The sequence below is a fragment of the Lontra canadensis genome, unplaced genomic scaffold, assembly GCF_010015895.1.
Source record: "Lontra canadensis isolate GAN:19392208 unplaced genomic scaffold, GSC_riverotter_1.0 scaffold81, whole genome shotgun sequence".
NCBI lineage: Eukaryota > Metazoa > Chordata > Mammalia > Carnivora > Mustelidae > Lontra > Lontra canadensis.
In genome coordinates this window covers 809517-828520 of record NW_022631075.1, presented here as the reverse complement: position 1 = coordinate 828520, position 19004 = coordinate 809517, and the positions used below count along the sequence as shown (strand labels likewise).

The 19004-nt window shown below is 44.5% G+C and overlaps 1 protein-coding gene across 3 annotated transcripts in view; it reads left to right on the top strand.

The window, feature by feature from the left end:
- The first annotated feature begins 5217 nt into the window (after positions 1-5217).
- Positions 5218-19004, top strand: part of LAMP2 (lysosomal associated membrane protein 2) — a 36592-nt gene continuing 22805 nt past the window's right edge. The window contains exons 1-3 of one of the 3 annotated variants that reach the window (XM_032882304.1): positions 5218-5436; positions 16479-16597; positions 17283-17496. In XM_032882304.1, the coding sequence (XP_032738195.1) occupies positions 5373-5436; positions 16479-16597; positions 17283-17496 (397 nt within the window). In that variant the 5' untranslated portion in view covers positions 5218-5372. The remainder of the gene's footprint in view (positions 5437-16478; positions 16598-17282; positions 17497-19004) is intronic. The other 2 variants (XM_032882303.1, XM_032882302.1) reach the window with 2 other exon arrangements.

Below are 19004 nucleotides of genomic sequence, written 5' to 3'. Positions count from 1 at the left end.
TTTTGTTTTTTGGTTTTTTTTAAAGATTTTATTTATTCATTTGACAGAGATCACAAGTGGGCAGAGAGGCAGGAAGAGAGAGAGGAGGAAGCAGGCTCCCTGTTGATCAGAGAGCCCGATGTGGGGCTCGATCCCAGAACTGTGGGATCATGACCTGAGCTGAAGGCAGAGGCCCCAACCCACTGAGCCACCCAGGTGCCCCTGAAGGGAGAGGTTTAAGTGTATTTGTGTTTTTACGAATTACGATATGGCTACGCAATTAAATATTAAGCAGCCATTTGAAAGGATCAGATAGAGCTATATGGCTTTTAAGAAATATCTTCAAGATATGCCATTAAGTGAGAAAAGCAAGTCAGTAAGCAATGTGTAGAGCATGCTCTTATTTGTCTAATTAAAAAAAGAATATAAATACATATGCAGGTACATGAATAATTTTTTCCTGAGAGCATTAAGAAATAACGTTAACAGTTATTACTCTGAGGAGTATGACTGGGGCTTAAGGAAGGGGAAAGGATGTTTTCTTTTGGTTTTATCCCTTTTTAAATTTTTGACGTTTTAAATAATTTGCATTTATTAATTTAAAATCATTATTAAACAATGAATCTTGGAACACTAACAAAATAAAATAAAATTTAAAAAAAATTTTAAAAATCATTATTGCAAAAACAATGCAATTGCTGTAAAAATGTAAATTAAATACTGCCGAAGTTAATCAAAGTCCCTTCTGCTCCCCCTCCCCCACCTCTCAATTCCACTCCCCGGAGGATAGGTAGCCACAGATGCGAGTTTGGGACCTCACTATTCAGAGTGTGGTTTCCAAAACAGCAGCAGCAGGATCGTCTGGGAAGCTGCTAGAAAAGCAGACTCTTGTGCCTCACCCCAGACCTGCTCAAACTCCATGGTGGGGCTCAGTAAGCTGTGATTGAGTGATTGATTGATCGATTTTTTTTTTTTTTTAGCAATCTGTGATTTAAAAGGTTCTTTTGGTTATTTTGATGCGTGCTCAAACCATTTCGTTTTAGCAGGTAAAACCATACCTTTAGGGGGGTGGTCAAGAAGAATCCCGCTGGCGGAAACTAAGAACTCAAAACAGCATGTCTCCATTCACCCAGAGAGCTCGGGCTCAAAGGTTGGCAGCTTCTTGAGTCCACGGTGACCTCTGTTGGCGCCGAGTGAGGACCGTATTATCACAGTTGGGAGGCATGATCCAGAAAAGGGGACATGCTAAAGTGAAAATGGAAAACAGAGTGGAGGAGAAACTTAAGGGAGGAGGGCTAGGGAAAGGAAAGATGGCAGAGCGAGAAAGCAAATAAAACAACCATAGGATGGCCGGGAGGTGACACTGATACCCCAGGGCCACTCATTCATTTATTTCATCAACCTTTTTTTTTCTGAGAAAACTTTTTATTTTTTGTAAATTTAAAAAAAGATTGCATTTATGTATTTGAGAGAGACAGACAGGGAGAGAGAGAGAGTGCAAGCGGGGAGGAGAGGGAGAAGCAGGCTCTCCGCTGAGCAGGGAGCCAGATGCGGGGCTCGATCCCAGGACCCTGGGATCTGACCTGAGCAGAAAGCAGACACTCAACCGACTGAGCCACCCAGGTGTCCCAAAACTTTTCTTTTTAAGTTGAGGTATAGTTGACACACAATTTTCATTGGTTTCCTGTGTACAACATAGTGATCGAACAAATCTATATTATGTTACACTCACCACGAGCGTAGCTACCATCTGACCCGGTACAACACTATCACAATACCATCATCGACTGTACTCCCTGGGTTTCATAAACATTTATCACTTTCCCGTTCTGAATCTCTGTATCTTTACATCTATTTCCTTCCTCTGAGCCACACATTTCATTGTCTGTCATTTACCAAATCTGATGGGACCATTATTTCTCATGCCATTAAGAGTGTTCACACTTAGGGATGTGTTCGCCAGCGATGCCCTGCTCCCTGGCCAAAAAGCCATGAGCTCTCAAAGCTGCTCAAAAGAGTCATATGGGTGCCTGACTGGCTCAGTGAGTGGAGCGTGCGACTCTTTTGATCTCGCAGTTGTGGGTTCGAACCCCACACTGGGTGTAGAGATTACTTAAAAATAAAATCTTCTTCCTGAAGAAGATTTTTTTTAAAAAAGAGTCATAGGGGCACCTGGTGGCTCAGTTGTTAAGCGTCTGCCTTCAGCTCAGGTCATGATTCCCGGGGTCCTGGGATCGAGTCCTGCATGGGGCTCCCTGCTCATTGGAGAGCCTGCTTCTCGCTCTCCCACTCCCCCTGCTTGTGTTCCCTCTCTCACTGTGTCTCTCTGTCAAATGAATAAATAAAATCTTGAAAAAAAAAATTAAAAATAGTCATAAACAGGGGCACCTGGCTGGCTCAGTCAAGCATGAGGCCATTGAGTTCAGGGTCGTGAGTTCGAGCCCCATGTTGGATGTAAAGCTTGCTTAAACGAATAAATAAATAAAAACTTTAAAAAAAGAGTCATGAACTACCTATGGGGGTAGAGGGTGGGGAGGGGTGTGCTGAGGATTTCTGCACACTGGGGAAGTAGGCGGTGTGGTAGGAGAGGAAGTGCACATAAAAGCGCTCGGGATTCAGCAGTATCAACAATCATGACACCAGATGTGAAGCTCAGAGGGGAAGGGATCTCATAGAGTTTCTCAAACACGGATGCTGGTCCCACTCACAAGCTAAGCTCCTTCAGCTGGGCTGGGGTCATAGTTCCTGCCTACGAAAGGGAGTGGTTCTCAGTGTTTCATAGAAAATGGTGGTAAGGAAGCTCAGACCAAATGAAGATTTGACAATGTTTAATTGATTCATTCTAACAACACACCCACCATTTACTTAGTTCAAAAACATTTTTCTGTCCCGTGAGGTTCCCGTCCCAGTCAGGGAACTAATGTTTATTTTTGGTCAGGGGGAGAGGTTGTGACGGGGAGGTTTAGCTTACAAGGCTGTTTAGATCTCACTGTCTTCCATTTTTTTATTCGATGATACCTGCAGAAAGTTAAGGGCAATGATTTATTAAACCGGACATTGGACTAATTGCGACACTGTTTCCTTATATTTTCAATAAATGAACATTTATTCTTTTTTTAAAAAAGATTTTATTATTTATTTGAGTGAGTGAGAGAGAGAGAGCATGAAAGGAGAGAGGTCCGCAGGAGAAGCAGACTCCCTGTCCAGCAGGGAGCCCGATATGGGACTCCAACCTAGGACTCCAGGATCATGACCTGAGCCAAAGGCATTTGCCACCAACTGAGCCACCCAGGAACACAATGAACATTTATTCTTATAGAATCTTAGCTGGGACCACCTTAGAGATCATCTCTGGCCCATTAACATTGACCTTGGGAGTTCTGAGAAAAAAAAAACAATGCCCAGGCCCCACTCCCTACCAACTGAATCCGAATAGAGTCAAGGGCTGAGACCAAGGGGCAACTTAAGGTTCCACCAGTTATTCCAATGCAGCCAGGATTGAGAAACTGCTCTGGTCTCACTTTTATTTTATGGGTAAAAACACAGAAGTTAAAGAGATGAAGTGACTTGCACTCACGTTGGCAGCACACACACTAAAAGAGATGAAGTGATTTGCCCAAGGTCACGCTGCCAGGAAATGGTATCTCACCCCTGACTCTTCTGATTGCCCATCCAATGTTCTTTCCACTATGCTTTTTCGTGTCTTCTTCTAGAACTTGGAGTTTTGCTGAACATTGTAGTTAGGTGATTTACAGTTGAGGGAGAAGGGACAGAGTCCATCAGTAAGAATGGGTGGGGAAACTTGTAAGGACTCCACTCAATCAAGGATTCTCCAGGACGTGGCTCCTTTCAAGTCTTGCTGGTGGTAGGACAGTCAAATTACCTTCCTTTGCTCAAAGCATTGCCTGATACTGTAGCCTACATTAGTTTCTCATAGAGCAAGTCTGCTGCTCATGACTCAGTTGCACCCATGAAGAAGACATTCGTGAATAAGTATTCGCACTTTCAGGAATTAACCGTATTAAAGCAAGTGACAGGATATATCAATAACTTAATTTTTGAGCAGAGGTGGGTGTTAGGGTGAGGACTCACAGGTCCCACTTGAGACCGGGCAAAAGCTATAGCCCTTCTCCCCCTGAAATATACACATACATAAATGTTGCAAGTAATTTCTGGAGATTCATAGATGGTCCCCTCTACCCTCCCCCACTCTGGGCAAGTTCATCCATTGACACCAGATTAAGATCTCTTGGATCAGTTGCTTTTGGGGCTCGATTTTTTAGTGTTTCTCAAAGTGTAGTCCAGGAACCATAGAAATCGGAATCACCTGGGGTGTTTGTTCAAAAAGCAGATTCCAAGGGCAGCCAGAGACCTACTGTTTCAGAATCTCCGTGAATGAGGTATAGAAGTCCGTGTGATATTAAAACTCCCTAGATGGCTCTTTCGGACACTCATATTTGAGAATTAGTGCTTTATCTCAACTTGAGATTTTTTAGTAGTTTTTGAACGCTTTCCTTTATTGACTATTTTAGTTTTCATCTGCTCACTTGTCAAGTGTACCAAATAGTAGGTTTAGTACAAACTCATTAAAGAATATATTCCTATGTGGAAATGTGGAAAAACAACTGGAAGGATAGATAGATAGCCATCTCTCTGGATAGTGGGAATATGGATGATTTTTTCCCCCCTTTATCCTCCTATCTTACTTCTCTCTTTCCTATTTTCTTTCTTGTATTTCAAGAAGATTCTTCTTTCTGAGTTCAATTCCTCCTCCATCTGCAAAAACAGGGCTTTGTAACTAGGCAACCTTCAAGGCCACATCTTGGTCTGGAGGTCCGCCACCGCGCACTACCCCCAGCTCCCTTATCCATCTAATCTCATGAACTGCAGGGATAACAACAGTGTTCTTGGAATAATTGTGTATTACTTTTATATATATTACGTTGTGATGCTTAGCAACCTTTTTAATTTAACAAAATTATTCTCTTCCTCCTCAAGGGGTTGGAACTGAAATGAACTCACTACCTACACCACGAAAAGTTAATCCTCTCTCTTAAGCCTTAGAAAAAGCCCGACCGCACATGTCTCTTAGGCGCATAAGAATGGTTGTGAACCAAAAAGCCAGGGCGTGGTCGCCCCGCCCACCGGCCCCTACATCACCACCCCTCTTGCCGCTTTCAAGCGCGGAGATTGGCTAAAAGCAAGAAAAAACCCCGCCCCTAGTCTTATGACCCGCGCTGAAGCGCCGAGTCCTGGCGTTGGCAGTGCTGTGGTCGGTGGTCTGCGGTGCACTCTGCTGGATTCCGGCAAGCCTTTCCCCGGGTGTCGCTGCTGCTGTAGCCGTCGCCGCCGCCACCTCTACTCCGACCAGCCGCCGCCTGCTTTGCGGAATCATGGTGTGCTTCCGCCTCTCCCCGGTTCCGGGCTCTGGGCTCGTTCTGCTGTGCCTTGTCCTGGGTGAGTTGTCGGGCCCTCCTGCTGTGTCCCTCAGCCTGAGCCCGGGGAGCCCAGTTCAAAGGCCACAACCTGAAAGACTGGTCCGGGGCAGGGCGGGGGTGAGAGGCTGAGCAGCTGACACTGGGCGGCGGCGCTTGGCCGAGGAGGCGAGCTGTGACCTAGAGAAGGCCTGACCGAGGGATGGCGGGGAAGAAGGGCCCGGGAGAGAGAGAAGGGGCAAGTAAGGGGGGGTGGGCGCTGAGGGAGTAGGTGGGGAAGAGCGAGGCGTGGAGCCGACCTGGGTAGGAAGAGTAACTTGGGGAAGATACTGAGGAGTGGAGAGCGGACGTATGTGCGATTGATTCTGGGGTGGTCGAGACCATTAGGAGAGTCCTGGTTTCTTAGGACCAGAGAAGAGTTTTGAAGATGGTGGGCAACTATGGGATGAGAACGAAAATTGGGGAGGGACGAGACTGTCGCCTGCATGAAGAAGCTTGGGGGAAGGAGAGGGGTACGGGTAGATATGACAGTAGAGTCGGGGGGACAGCGAGAGGGCTGGGGGGGCGGTTTGTGGGTGGGAATTTGAGGCCGTGGAGAAAGGGTGAATAAAGAGGCGTGGAAGGAGATGCTGGATTTGAGTTTGTTAGTTGGAGTTTTGAGGGGTAGGGACCTAAGGTGGCCCCGGGGCAATTTCCAGGGGGGAAAAACTCGGACTAAAGGAGACTAAAGGGATGAGGGGGAACTTCAATGGGGAGCGGAGATCTGACTTGGAGGTGTTGAGGATGTCGTTTTCATGTCAGTTTTGCTATTTTCTCCCAGCCAGATCCTGATTAAAAACAACAACTAAAATCCTTAAAAAAGTCTGCAGGTATTTCGGTTGGGAGGACCTCCCAGATGTGAGGTTTTGCGAGTGGTGTATCTGAGTCGTGCCTTCTGCCTTCAGAAGCCCTTTTTCTTCTCAGTGGCACAACTGGCCTTTTACTTCATTTTTTGGAGGAGGAAGATAGGTAACTTGCCAAAGACTGGGTTGTTACCCAGTCATAAGAATGGCTGGATGAATGTTGGCCGATTTGTATTTTACCTGCCCTTGCCCAAAGATGACTGGGTCCCCAGGGCTGTAATGCCCGAAAGGTGAACTTTGACCAGAATGTCTCTTCCTGACCTGGTTCATCCTGTGCTTGTTGCTCTCCACTGACATGCTGTTTGTGACCAAATAAACCCAAAGGACAGACCCAGATGGGAGTGGCGAGGAAATAGAGCTATTTGGGGTCTGAGAAGGCAGTGAGGTGCGCATTCTGCAGTTCGTATTTTGGTAGAATAAAATCAGCGCCCTGAAATAGTGGATTCTCAAACAGGGGACATTTGGCAATATCTGGAGACATCTTTGGTTGTCCCATCAGGGGATTATGTTTGGCATCTGGTGGGTAGAGGGTAGGGATGCTACTAAGAATCCTACAGTGCTCCACATAGGCTCCCCCCACCCCAAAAAAGAATTACCCACTTCAGAATGTCAGTAGTGGTAAAGTCGAGCAGTCTCGCTCCAGAGCGACTGTGCGGGAAGGGTTCTTGGTGATCTCACCTAGTGACTCTCAGGGAGCTTTGGGAGGGGGTGCTTGTCAGATAAAAACTTATTTCTGAAAGAACACCAAGAAGTTATTTGTCGTTTTCACTCACACTCTCACCCGTGTACAGTGGAGTTTTCCAGAGGCTTCATGATGTGGAATGACATCAGCACTGATGGCTCTGATGTTGTGTTTCATTCACTTCTCATTTTTAATTTCAAACATTGTAAATACCAGTAGACAGAATGCACATGAACCAAAGCTCTTTGAAGTCCTCAGTGGGTAAGTGAGGAAGGGGTCCTGATATCACATGTCTCAGAGTCTCCGATCCAGGGCTGTTGTCCACATAGCACAGAAGACCACCTCCATAGCCCTTCTGCCAGGGGGCCAGGGAGACTTTGCTCAAACATAACTCGAAGCTCTGACACTGCCGTGAAGCACTTAGTGAGGGGCCAGTGACCCTGAGAGAGGATTGTTTACAACGAAAAGCACCTTACCAGTGGCTAGAACACATCTGACCCAGGTATCTGTTCATCAGTACTTCCCTGCCAGTTGAATCTGCACAAACACAACATGGTTATTGTTTAGAGAAAGTGAAAAAAAAATAATAGTTGTCCTACTTGTTGGCTTTCGTGTCATTAGGTTTTTTTGTGTGTGTCTTTCTTTTTTTTTTTTTTTTTTTAATGAAAGCTTTTTTGTTTTGTTTTTACAAAAGCAATGCTTGCTCATTGCAGAAAATAAACAGGCAAAAAGAAGCACATGAAAGAATCCGTCAGCTATCTGCTAGTTTGCCGTTTATTGATCGGGACTAACTAGATTCATCTTTTTGGAAGATTTCCAAAATCGATTTCCTCCACTTCAGGTTTAGAACAGGGTTTGGTGGAGTAAAAAGTTCATAATGTACCTAGATTAGATTTTTCAGACGATAGCAGGATAAAATGGAAATTCTCTCTTCCAGGGCACCTGGGTGGCTCAGTGGGTTAAGCCTCTACCTCAGGTCGTGATCTCAGGGTCCTGGGATGGAGTCCCACCCACATCGGGCTCTCTGCTGGGCAGGGAGCCTGCTTCCCCCACCCCCTCTCTGCCTGCCTCTCTGCCTACTTGTGATCTCTCTCTGTCAAATAAACAAATAAAATCTTAAAAAAAAAGAAATAATCTCTTCCATACAGCTACTTTTTCTGGCATCTGCTGGTTCAGTGGAGCTCAGACTCCTTCCATGTGGCTCTCCCTTAAGACTTGAGCCCGTCTTGAGTTGCTTGGTGGGTTTTGCATCCATCACAGTGGATACCCAGAGCAGGTTTTTAAGAACTGTAAGTATTTGTAAAGTACCTGTTGCGAATCTTCTGCTCTTCTGGGCTACCATTGAAGGGGGATCTGTCCTGAATTTGCTCAAGCTGTACCAGTTTCACTTTGTAACTATCCCAGCTCCACGGAAACTTTTTAAAAAAATAGCTGCTTTAGAGCCAGTACAGAAAAGAGTTCTTAGGAGTTCTTAGGGGTTATGTGTTATCGGTCCTTTCCACAGAGATTAAGTTATGCTCTTTATTTGAATGACTTAGCACTGACGAGAGAACATTGTAAAATAGAAAAGCTCTATGAGTTTCCTGAAGAAAAGCTCTAGGATGCATCATAAAGAGAGTAGTGGCTAAAAATAATTTCCTAGCATTGTTGTCTAAGTATTTTTTCTTTGTGGCATCAGAGATTTCAGAATTCTTCAGTAGTTACTGATTTTTTACAACTAGTTTGACTTCTGGTTTTTATGGGGTTGGTGCTTTTCTGGGTGGGAGAAACCTCATATAAATATCCAGAGTGTGGACCTCACTGGTAGGAGGAGGCCCTCCCTCCCAGAAATGGTTATCTATTGAAGGCCCCGTGAGCAGAGACCGGAGTGTTGCAGGGAGGCCGGCCAGGTGACCATCTGGCCATTCCCAGGCTCTTAAGGTTATTAGGCTGGCCTGTTTTCCACTCTTAAAAATCCCATTGCCAGTCAAGTCTCCCCTAAGGCATTAGTCTCTGAGAGCCAAGACTATCTTAGGCATGGTGATTTCCCATTGCCTACTTAGCACAGTGCCTGGTATATGGTTTTAACCCTCAATAGATTTTTTTAAAAAGATTTTATTTATTTATTTGAAAGAGAGGCAGTGAGAGAGAGCATGAGCGAGGAGAAGGTCAGAGGGAGAAGCAGACTCCCTGTGGAGCTGGGAGCCCATGCAGGACTCGATCCCGGAACTCCGGGATCATGACCTGAGCCGAAAGCAGTCGTCCAACCAACTGAGCCACCCAGGCGTCCTAACACTCAGTAGATTTTTATGGAGGCTGTTCAGTGGTGGGCACTGGGGATAGGACTTTCAGAGCCGCTTGTTTCTTCTGTGAACCGTAAATTATGTTTTGCAAGAAGTGTTTTTTATGTCTTTGGATTGAGAACTTCAAGATCAGTGCTGACCATTGCAGATAATTATAAACCGTTTTACTGATGTGTGATCCCATATGGAATGCTAGTATCTTACTCGTACCCCTTCAGCTGTACCTCCATAAGAGGCAAGGTTAAGAGGGAGAACTAAGAAGTCCTTGGTGGGAAGGAGAATAAGGTTTTCACAAAGAACCAATCTCTTCCGTTTTGGAGGTGATCTGAGAGAAGGTAAGCGGGCGATCGCTCTCAAACCTTAACCACATTTTGTTAAGCTGGTAACTTTGATTCAAGGTTCTGCTAAAATTGTTTTTAGCTATAATAGAGATACTTGGAAGGACAGGCTTATTATTTGTCCATTAGTCATTGGTTATCACATCTGATAGGATTATATTAAAATATATTCACGTTTCCCAGGAGTGAGGCATGCCTTTCTTCTCCTATGTCCTTGAGTGGAATTTGCGATTGACAATTATTTCATAGCACTGTGGCTGACTCAAGTGATCCTTGGTGCAGGAAGTCTGCTCTTCTCCTGCAGTGACAAAAGCATTCCGATTATAATTTCATATTAAAGTGATCAGAGATCGCCTGCGATCCAAAAGTGTGCTTTAGGAGTACTTGTTGGTGTCTTGCTGTGCATTGCAGAAGAATTCTGGAGGTCTGCCAAACACCACTCACTCAGCAATAAGCATTTTCCATTAGTTGAATAGTGTTGAATCTTACTTCCTTACCCACTGTCTGATCTTAAAAATAAATTATTTTGTAGCTTAAAATCATTTCATTACTTTTCTTTTTGAAAGAGATTTACCAGAAATTGGGAGTATCAGCAACGGAATGGGTAGTTGTGCCTGTATTAGGAAGCATCAATGAGGACTTGTAAATGAGGAACAGTTAATCAGATTTATTAAACCTGGGAACAGCAAAGAAGGAATAAATAAGTACTGTGTGCCTGTGTCTTCTTTTTTTTTTTTTTAAAGACCCTTTGCCCAACCTCATTCTGAGCTGATGAGTTTGAGTTCAGGAGTTCATAAGTTAATATGATGAAAGTATGTTTAGAACTAAAATTTGGGAAGGATTCCTTTAGTTACTATATTTACTAGAAGGGAAGCTTGTAAGCGGGAGTATCCGACGTGCTTGGCGAAGTTCGCTTAGCTCTGAAGGGCTTCCATGCTTTCGAAGAACCTGTTCGAGAAATGCTCCGATTCTTAGGGAGGATAACTTGCCTAGAGTCTCACAGCTAGTAAATTGGACTGTGACTGGATTTGAATTCTAGCTTTTCAGTGCCAGGGATGGGGCTCTTGATCGCCTCATTATAATGGCTCTTAGATCATTGTTTTTTATTGGTTTTGTTTTACCACTGCTATTATGTTCCCACCCCACCCCTCCCTTTGTTTGCAAATGTCTATTTTTCAACTACACTTCGCGTCAGATTTGTAAAAACCTAGCCACTTTTTGCAGCATCTCATGCTTGGCGAGAAAAGTTAATGAGTTCTAAAAGGACCTATACCTGAACTTTCTGGAAATAAGATTGAGAGGATATTTAAATTTGAAAAAGTTGAGTTTGAGGCATGCCTTTTTCTTTGTGGAGGATAAACTCCCAGCTCTATAATTATACACTCAAGTATATAGTCAGCGGTGTGGGGTTTCTTTTAAAAAACATTATTTAACTAAATTTAATTAATTTATTTTTTTAAAATTTGAGTATAGTTGACACAGCTGTGGGGTTTTTTTTTGTAGTGTCATAAAGACTTAAACAAAAATGGTTTAGCTGTGCTAAAATCAAATACAGCAACAAGGATAGAAATGGTTTGCCTGGAGACATTTTTAGCAAAGTGGAAATGTTTCAACTATCAGTTTGCCTTATAGGAAATAGATTATTCCAAGCTTGAAATACATGTCACAATTTATTGAAGCGAAAACTTGACTTGGGGGTTGAGGGAGTATCTAGAAGCCACGCAGGTTAGGTTCGTGATTTGGAAGAGCTGCAACACTGGCCTTTTTGTAATTAAACTATATTTCAGGTCCTTATTGCAGGGTGTTTTTACCTTGATAGGATCAACCAGGATTTACTGAGAAACTATTAATGTATTCCACACTATTAGGAATGATAGAAGATGGAGGGAGAGTGATAGACACAGTCTCCCCAACCATGGCCTCCTTGATGGATGAACCTTCATCTAAGGGGCTCGCTCCAGGAGCAGCGGCAGAGATTAGATCTTCTGTCGGGAAGGGAGAATATTGGAATTCAAATGAGGGGTGGAGACATTACCAAAAGGGAATCTTAAATCCATATATATCATCCATTCACAGACTGAGGTCCTTTTTTTTTTATTAGTTAACAAATTACCTGCTGTATACTATAATTTACCATGACACATCAGTTTCTTGTGAAGTTATAGTTGAAAACTGCTGTTTTAAGGCTTGTGACAATATAGGGGGTCAGGATTTCCAGGCATAAAATAACTGAATAATTCAGGATAGTATAAAATATACAGAAAGGTGGGGGTATATACCATGTATGATTGCTCCTTGAGGCTTTTACAATTAAGGAGATCTTGGTGGAGAAAAATGGGTAGCTTAATCTGTCCAGGTTCTTTTTGTTGTTGTTGTTAGGATTTTATTTATTTGTTTGACAGACAGACAGAGGAAGAGCAGAAATAGGCAGAGCGGCAGGCAGAGGGAGAGGGAGAAGCCGGCTGAGCGGGGTGCCCGACGCAGGGGCTCAATCCCAGGAACCTGATCATGACCTGAGCCCAAGGCAGACGCCCAGCTGACTGAGCCACCCAGGTGCCCCAGTCCAGGTTCTTCATTGTAAGCACCAGGAATAAAATCTGATCGATTCTAAGCAGAAAAGGAGTTTATTAAAAAGATACCAGGGTGGGTGCCTGGGTGGCTCAGTGGGTTAAGCCGCTGCCTTCGGCTCGGGTCATGATCTCAGGGTCCTGGGATCGAGTCCCACATCGGGCTCTCTGCTCAGCGGGGAGCCTGTTTCCCTCTCTCTGCCTGCCTCTCTGCCTACTTGTGATCTCTCTCTCTGTCAAATAAATAAATAAAATCTTAAAAAAAAAAAGATACCAGGGCATATGTGTAGGCTTCGGTCCCACCATTTCATCCCTAGATACACACCCAGCAGGTACGCGTGCATGTGTGCTTGCCAACGTGTCCACGTGTGGTAAGGCCAAACTGGAAACCATCCATGTGCCGCGTGCGATCTACCATCCCTCAGCAGGGCAGTATTTGCCCAGTAACAGAAAGCTGCATACACAGAGTGAGCTGGGACAGACCGCAGTGACACACAGCAGCCCGGGTGAACGGCACGGACATGAGGCGCGGTCGAAGAAGCCAGACACAGGAGGACACGGTGAATGATTCCACTGATCACAAGTTGAAAAACAGGCAAAATGAATCTAATACAGTTAGAGAAGTCAGGACAGTGGATGCCCTTGGGAGGGGGGAGAAGGTACCTGGAAGGGAGAACAGCAGGGGCTTACGGGGCTCTTGGAATGTTCTGTTTCTTGACACGAGTGGATTCAGTTAGCGCAAATTCTTGGAGCCGTCCGCTCCGTGTTAGTGCGCTTTTTGCTTTCGTGTGTTGCAGTGTGCACGCTTCTGTGTGTATGTCGCACATTGGTACGGTTTCACTTGATGAAAAAACGTGTATCAGGTTAAGTCAGAATCGTCAGAGCTCCTGCCTGTGTATCTTGAAGCCTGGTTGAGGTTCCCAAATCACACCACCGAGCGGCGCCCAGGGCGCCAAGCCTGAACCGGCTGTCCCGCCTGGATCCTGCCTGTGGTGGCAGCTTCCGCCTGAGGGAGACAGTTCCATTCGTGGCTCTGATTCCACTGCCGTCCTATCTGAAATCTGGGGTGGATGCCTCTGTCAGGCAGAGCCGAGCCCAAGTGCCCATCCTTGCTGCCAGGGTGGCGAGGAAGGGACGGTGAGTATCTGGCATTTTCAGCTCTTAGAGTGGGTGGTGATACTGACCAGAAATGATTAGGAAGAGGCAGGGTCGAGCGAGGGGTGGGGGGTTTCGTATTTGGGGGCAGCCAGATAGAGAGGGATATCCTTCCTGAAGTGAACATTGAGGTCAGTAGAAAAACCGGTAAATTTCAAATGGTGGGGACAGTCAAAGCCTGGGGGTAGAAATTGAGTAAAGCATGGTTGTTTGGGTCCAGCAGGACAAGTTTAACCGGATTAAAGGGTGTGTTCTGGGAAAATGGTTTGAGAGAAGTTGAAGGAATAGGGTGGGATGAGATTAAGGATTACTTTGAAAGTCAGGTGGAGGACTTTAAATTTAATATGGGAGTTCGGGAGCTTGTAAAAGTTTCTGAACAAGTGTCCAGAAAGGAAGAGGTATTTAAGGACCATTAATCAAGAAGCATTTCTAGGGACAGCTGGGAGGCATCTGTAGTAATGTAGGGGTGGGGCGGTGGATTGGGAGTAGAAATAAAAGACCAAGGTTGGATTTAAGAGAGGATTTGAAGGGGAAAAAAAAGCCAGTAGGACTTCAGGAAGGGAATGAAGTAGAAGCTAATTCCTAAACTTCTGTGCCTGAATGGCTCTACTGGGTCCCATCTCTCCTTGAGAGCTAGAGAGGCTGAGAAGGGGACCAGCTTAGAAGAAGCAGAAGAGTGACTTTCAGTTTTGGAATCGTTGAGTGTGAGGTGATAGATACTGAGTGAAAGTGGTTTCCAGTGCAGTTGGGAGAGGCAGAGGGAAGGGAGTGGGGAAGCTCTGTGAAAGGAGTAGCTCTCACTGGGAGAAAGGCAGTGAAGGCACCAGAACCGAAAGTGCTGGAGCCCTCAGGGCCTTTCTCAGTTCTCATTTTCAGGTCAGCAGCTAGACTATCTTGACTTTATTGTAGTGGTACATTGGAACCACAACTTACTTGTGCCTTCTGCTTCATGAAGTTTGAGGTCCACGTGGGCACGGCGGGGCTGTTAACCGTCTTCTGCCATTTTCTTTCCGTCACTTTATTATCTTTGGAAAGTAAATGATTAGTTTGGAAAGTGAATGTGAGGCTCTTCTTGGTTATTTCCAGCTGATTTGAATCCTTTCACTACAAGGAGGTTATGTTAAAGCTGGGGCACTTAAAATGAGGTGCAGAGAGACAGCCTATAAAAAGCAGGCCTCCATTTGATAGCATTAGAAGTCAGAGTCCTCAGCCCCACTCCTGGGTAGCCTGGGGTCAGGGCTGACAGCTCCTCCATTCCATATCGTACTTAGAAAAGAATGGCGATGAAACCGACTTAGGCCTCTCGAGGTCTTTTCCAGCCTTAACCAATACATTTAGGCACTCAGTAACCACAAGCTTTAGCATAATACTCGGGCTGGCAAGGCAGCCTGGTCTCTGGTGCATCCACATGGTTGGCCTTTGTGTACAACTTGAAAGGTGTTGCTGAGGCACGCCCTCTTGGTATTCCTCTCAGGACTTTCTGCTCTGTAGTCCTTAGCATGTCCCTGCTTGCAGATGACGCCGCATTGCTCAGGTATCATTAAAGGATATGCAAGTGTCTTAACAGGAAACAGCTCACCCCTTGGGTAATGTGGGAGACAGTGCAGAAAACCCTTACATGGTTGTCAGTCACTTAGGCGCTGGCGTGTTTGCTGGCACATAGCATTTTGAGTCCTTGGGCGCTTCCAGCTTAACAGGTTATGTCCCTGCGTGTATCCTGGTGTAGATCAGAGCCACGTGAGCTCAAAAGTCCCAAGGCTTTTGACCCTTTAGGGTTTCTCTGCCAAAAGAAGTAGCAGGCTCCAAACATGGGAAATGTCTCTGAGTCCATATCAAAAGATTCGTCAGCCTTCCTAACTGACTGGGTTTTAAATAAAACAAAGTGATGAATGTTACATTTATAAAAAATTAACCTTTTGCGTTTAGACCTAACAACCTTTGAAACTGTTCTTTTGGTCACATGGTACACCTGCTTACAAAGCTCTCCCACACCTTCCTATCAGAGTAAAATAGTTTGCCAAGATATCTGTGTGTCATAGGTCACATAGCTTTCAGCAGGATTGAAAGCAACAAGACCATAGAACATCCGATCTATCATTATTTTGACGGAAAGTTCCACTGGCTGGTTTGAGGGAGACAGGGTTGTTTTGTTTTTGTTTGTTTTTATTTTTAAATTTTTTTCAAAGATTTTATTTATTTGTCAGAGAGAGAGTACACACAAGCAGGCAGAGTGGCAGGCAGAGGCAGCAAGAGAAGCAAGCTCCCTGCCGAGCAAGGAGCCCACCTGGGGACTCGATCCCAGGACCCTGGGGTCACGACCTGAGCTGAAGGCAGCGGCTTAACCAACTGAGCCACCCAGGTGTCCTGTTTGTTTGTTTTTATTTAAAATCAGTCAGTTAACATAGTGTATTACTAGTTTTAGGGGTAGAGTTTAGGGGGTCGTCAGTTGCATGTCACACCCCGTGCTCATTCCATCAAGGGCCCCCTTTCATGCCCGTCACCCCGTTACCCCATCCCTCCACCCACCTCCCCTCCAGCAACCCTGTTCGTTTGCTACAGTTAAGAGTCTCTTACGGTTTGTCTCTCTCTCTGATTTCGTCTTATTTTATTTTTCCCTCCCTTCCCCTGTTTATCTGTTTTGGTTTTTATATTCTACATCTGAGCAGATCATATGGTCTGACTTTCATATGGTCTTGACTTTCTCTGACTTACATCACTTAGCATAATACCCTCTAGTTCTATCCTTGTTGTAAAGGAGAGGGACAGTTTAACACCCCTCTGGAGCCTTCCTCTTTAAGTACATTTGCCTTAAAAACAAAAGTCCTGACAGGCAAAACTACCAAGGCACAGATGAATGTGTATATATGACTGTTAGGAGGCAAAAAGCAAATGTCACCAGTCTTTGCCATTACCTAAGCATCCTAGGTCAAGTAACCATTCCTTCTGGAACAGGTGATGCTGACTTTATCAATAGGATTCTGCTAAAAAATACAAAGAAAAACCATTACCAGGATGCCATATATGTTCAGAGCCTTTTGTTTCATTTTAGAGCTGGTTGAACTTGAGTGGTGGGTAGAGCTTTTTCTTTTAGATATGTTGTTGTGGTACAATTTTACAGTCTGATTCTTTCTAATCTAGGAGCGGTCTCATCTTATGCATTGGAATTTAATGTGACAGACTCAGAAAAAGCCGTTTGCCTTTATGCAAAATGGCAGATGAATTTCACAATACGCTATGAGACTACTAACAAAACTTACGTAAGTGCTTTTCTTTTTCTTTGAGTTTTACAGTAGGAACTCAGTTCTACCCTTTATCCTTTGTATATATTCACGTAAATAAGATTGCATATGTTAACTGACTTAACATTTGAATTCTGTCAGTTTCTTAAAAAAAAAAAAGTAGATACTTGAAGGTGTTCTGTTTAGTGTTGAAAGGAATATTTTATTTCCCGGGTTCTTTGGAGTTCTTCTTGCAGCTGATTAAGGGCAAATGATCCAAAGACTGTGGCATTGAGGTCTGACTACATCTGTAACACTTAACATGTACACATCAAAGCTTTCCCAGTTTTAATAGTTTGCTATTAAAATCTCCTTTGAGGGGTAGCCTCTCAATCCTTTTGCCTTCCTATTTTCTTCTAGTTAAGGTGCTGCCTGCTTATAACCTAATTTTTTTTTTTAATCAAGAGCAGACGTTCAGGCCAATTTTCCTTTTTCCTTTCTGACATACATGAATTTGTCCAGAGGACTGGGATGTAGGTGAAGAATCTGAGACTGGTTTACACAATGGGGCAGGTCAAGGGCAGCCTGGCTGTGGGGGGGGGGGGCTGGTGACAGAGACCCAATTGGTGCGTCCTCTACAGATGCTTGGTGCTCGTCCTCTACAGATGCTTGGTGCTCAGTACTGCCTGTTTCCTCCTTACCCCCGCACTCCTTTTTCTTGTAGAAAACTGTAACCGTTTCCGACTTCAGCACTGCATCATATAATGGAAGCATTTGTGGGGATGATCAGAACAATCCCAAAATAGTGGTGCAGTTTGGATCTGGTTTTTCCTGGACTGTGGATTTTACCAAGGAGGAGTCTACTTACTCAATTGACGGCATCTCGTTTACCTACAACACTAGTGATAAGGCGACATTTCCCGATGCTAAAGATAAAGGTAAGCTTATGAATTAGATTTGTGTTACGCTTTCTTGCTCTTTTTTTTTTTTTTTAATCTTTGAGAGAGAGAATGTGCGTGGTGGGGTAGAGGCAGAGGGAGAGAGAGAAACACCCAGTTAGACTCCCGGCTCTGCTATGGGGCTTGATCTCATGACCCTGAAATCACGATGTGAGCTGAAACCCAGAGTCAGACAGTTAACCCACTGCACCACCCAGCACCCCTCTCTTGCTTATATTAATACAAATTTAGGGTGCTTGGGTGGCTCAGTGGGTTGAGCAGCCTGCCGTTGGCTCAGATCATGGTCTCAAAGTCCTGGGATCAAGCCCCGCATCGGGCTCCTTGTTCAGCGGGGAGTCTGCTTCTCCCTTTGCCCCTCACCCTGCTCATGCTCGCTCGCTCGCTTTCAAATAAATAAATAAATCTTTTTAAAAAGTGTGTTGTGTATGTATCTATATACACATTTAGAAAATAATACAAATGTAAATAATTTTAAAAAATCATCTGCATACACGTGTCTTCTTAACTAGAACAGAAAGTTCATGTCTTTTTGTCCCCACCACCCCATGTATGGCAGTGTACCTGTCCCTCTTTGAGTGATTTACTTTGTACCACGGAGTACCCTAAGTGTGTGACTAGCTGCGTCTCAGTCCGTAACAGCAAGCCTGGGAAGTAGAAATTATCTCAGCTTTATAGGTAAAGGGAGTGAGTCTTGATGAGATTGACTTTCCCCGAGGTCACACAGCTTTTAAGTGGTGAGCTGGTGTTTGAACCAAAGTCTGTTAAGCTGCAGCGTTTGTGGGCTTTACTCTTTTTACTTATTTCATTCAGTAGTGGGTCATCAACAAATGCTGAATGAGTGAGAAAAACCCTTTAGGGATAGATATTTTTTATTTAAAGATTTTATTTATTTGAGAGAGGCAGCGAGAGAGGGAACACAAGCATGGGGAGTGGGAGAGGGAGAAGCAAGCTTCCCGCTGAGCAGAGAGCCTGATGCAGGGCTGGATCCCAGGACCCTGGGATAACGACCTAAGCCCAAGGCAGACGCTTAATGACTGAGCCACCCAGCCCCCGCCAATAGAGATTTTAAATCTGTACAAGTTCAGTAACCTGAGATCAGCAGAAATGCTTCATCTTCAGATCTTTTTTTTTTTTTTACCATTTAGATAGGATTTGGACTGAAAAGTAAATGATAAAGGCAAAATGAAAGGCAAAATGTTGCTATTTCGAGACAATTTCAGGTCCAGACCAACTCGGAAAAGCATTGGCAATAAGGCGTTCTTGTCACTCTTAGAACTGAAATGCGCGCTGGATTTTTTATTTTGTACTGAGTATTTTGAGGGCACGGATAGTGGAGATTTCAGCTTAGCTGGGGTTGTAATTCTCCTTTCTTTCCCTTCTGTTGAGATTTGGGTCAACAGGGTGTCTGTAAGTAGCTTTCACAAATAGTATTTCCTTTCAACCCCAGAAACACACGCAGATGGTCTCTAGTTGCAAGCCCTGGGGAT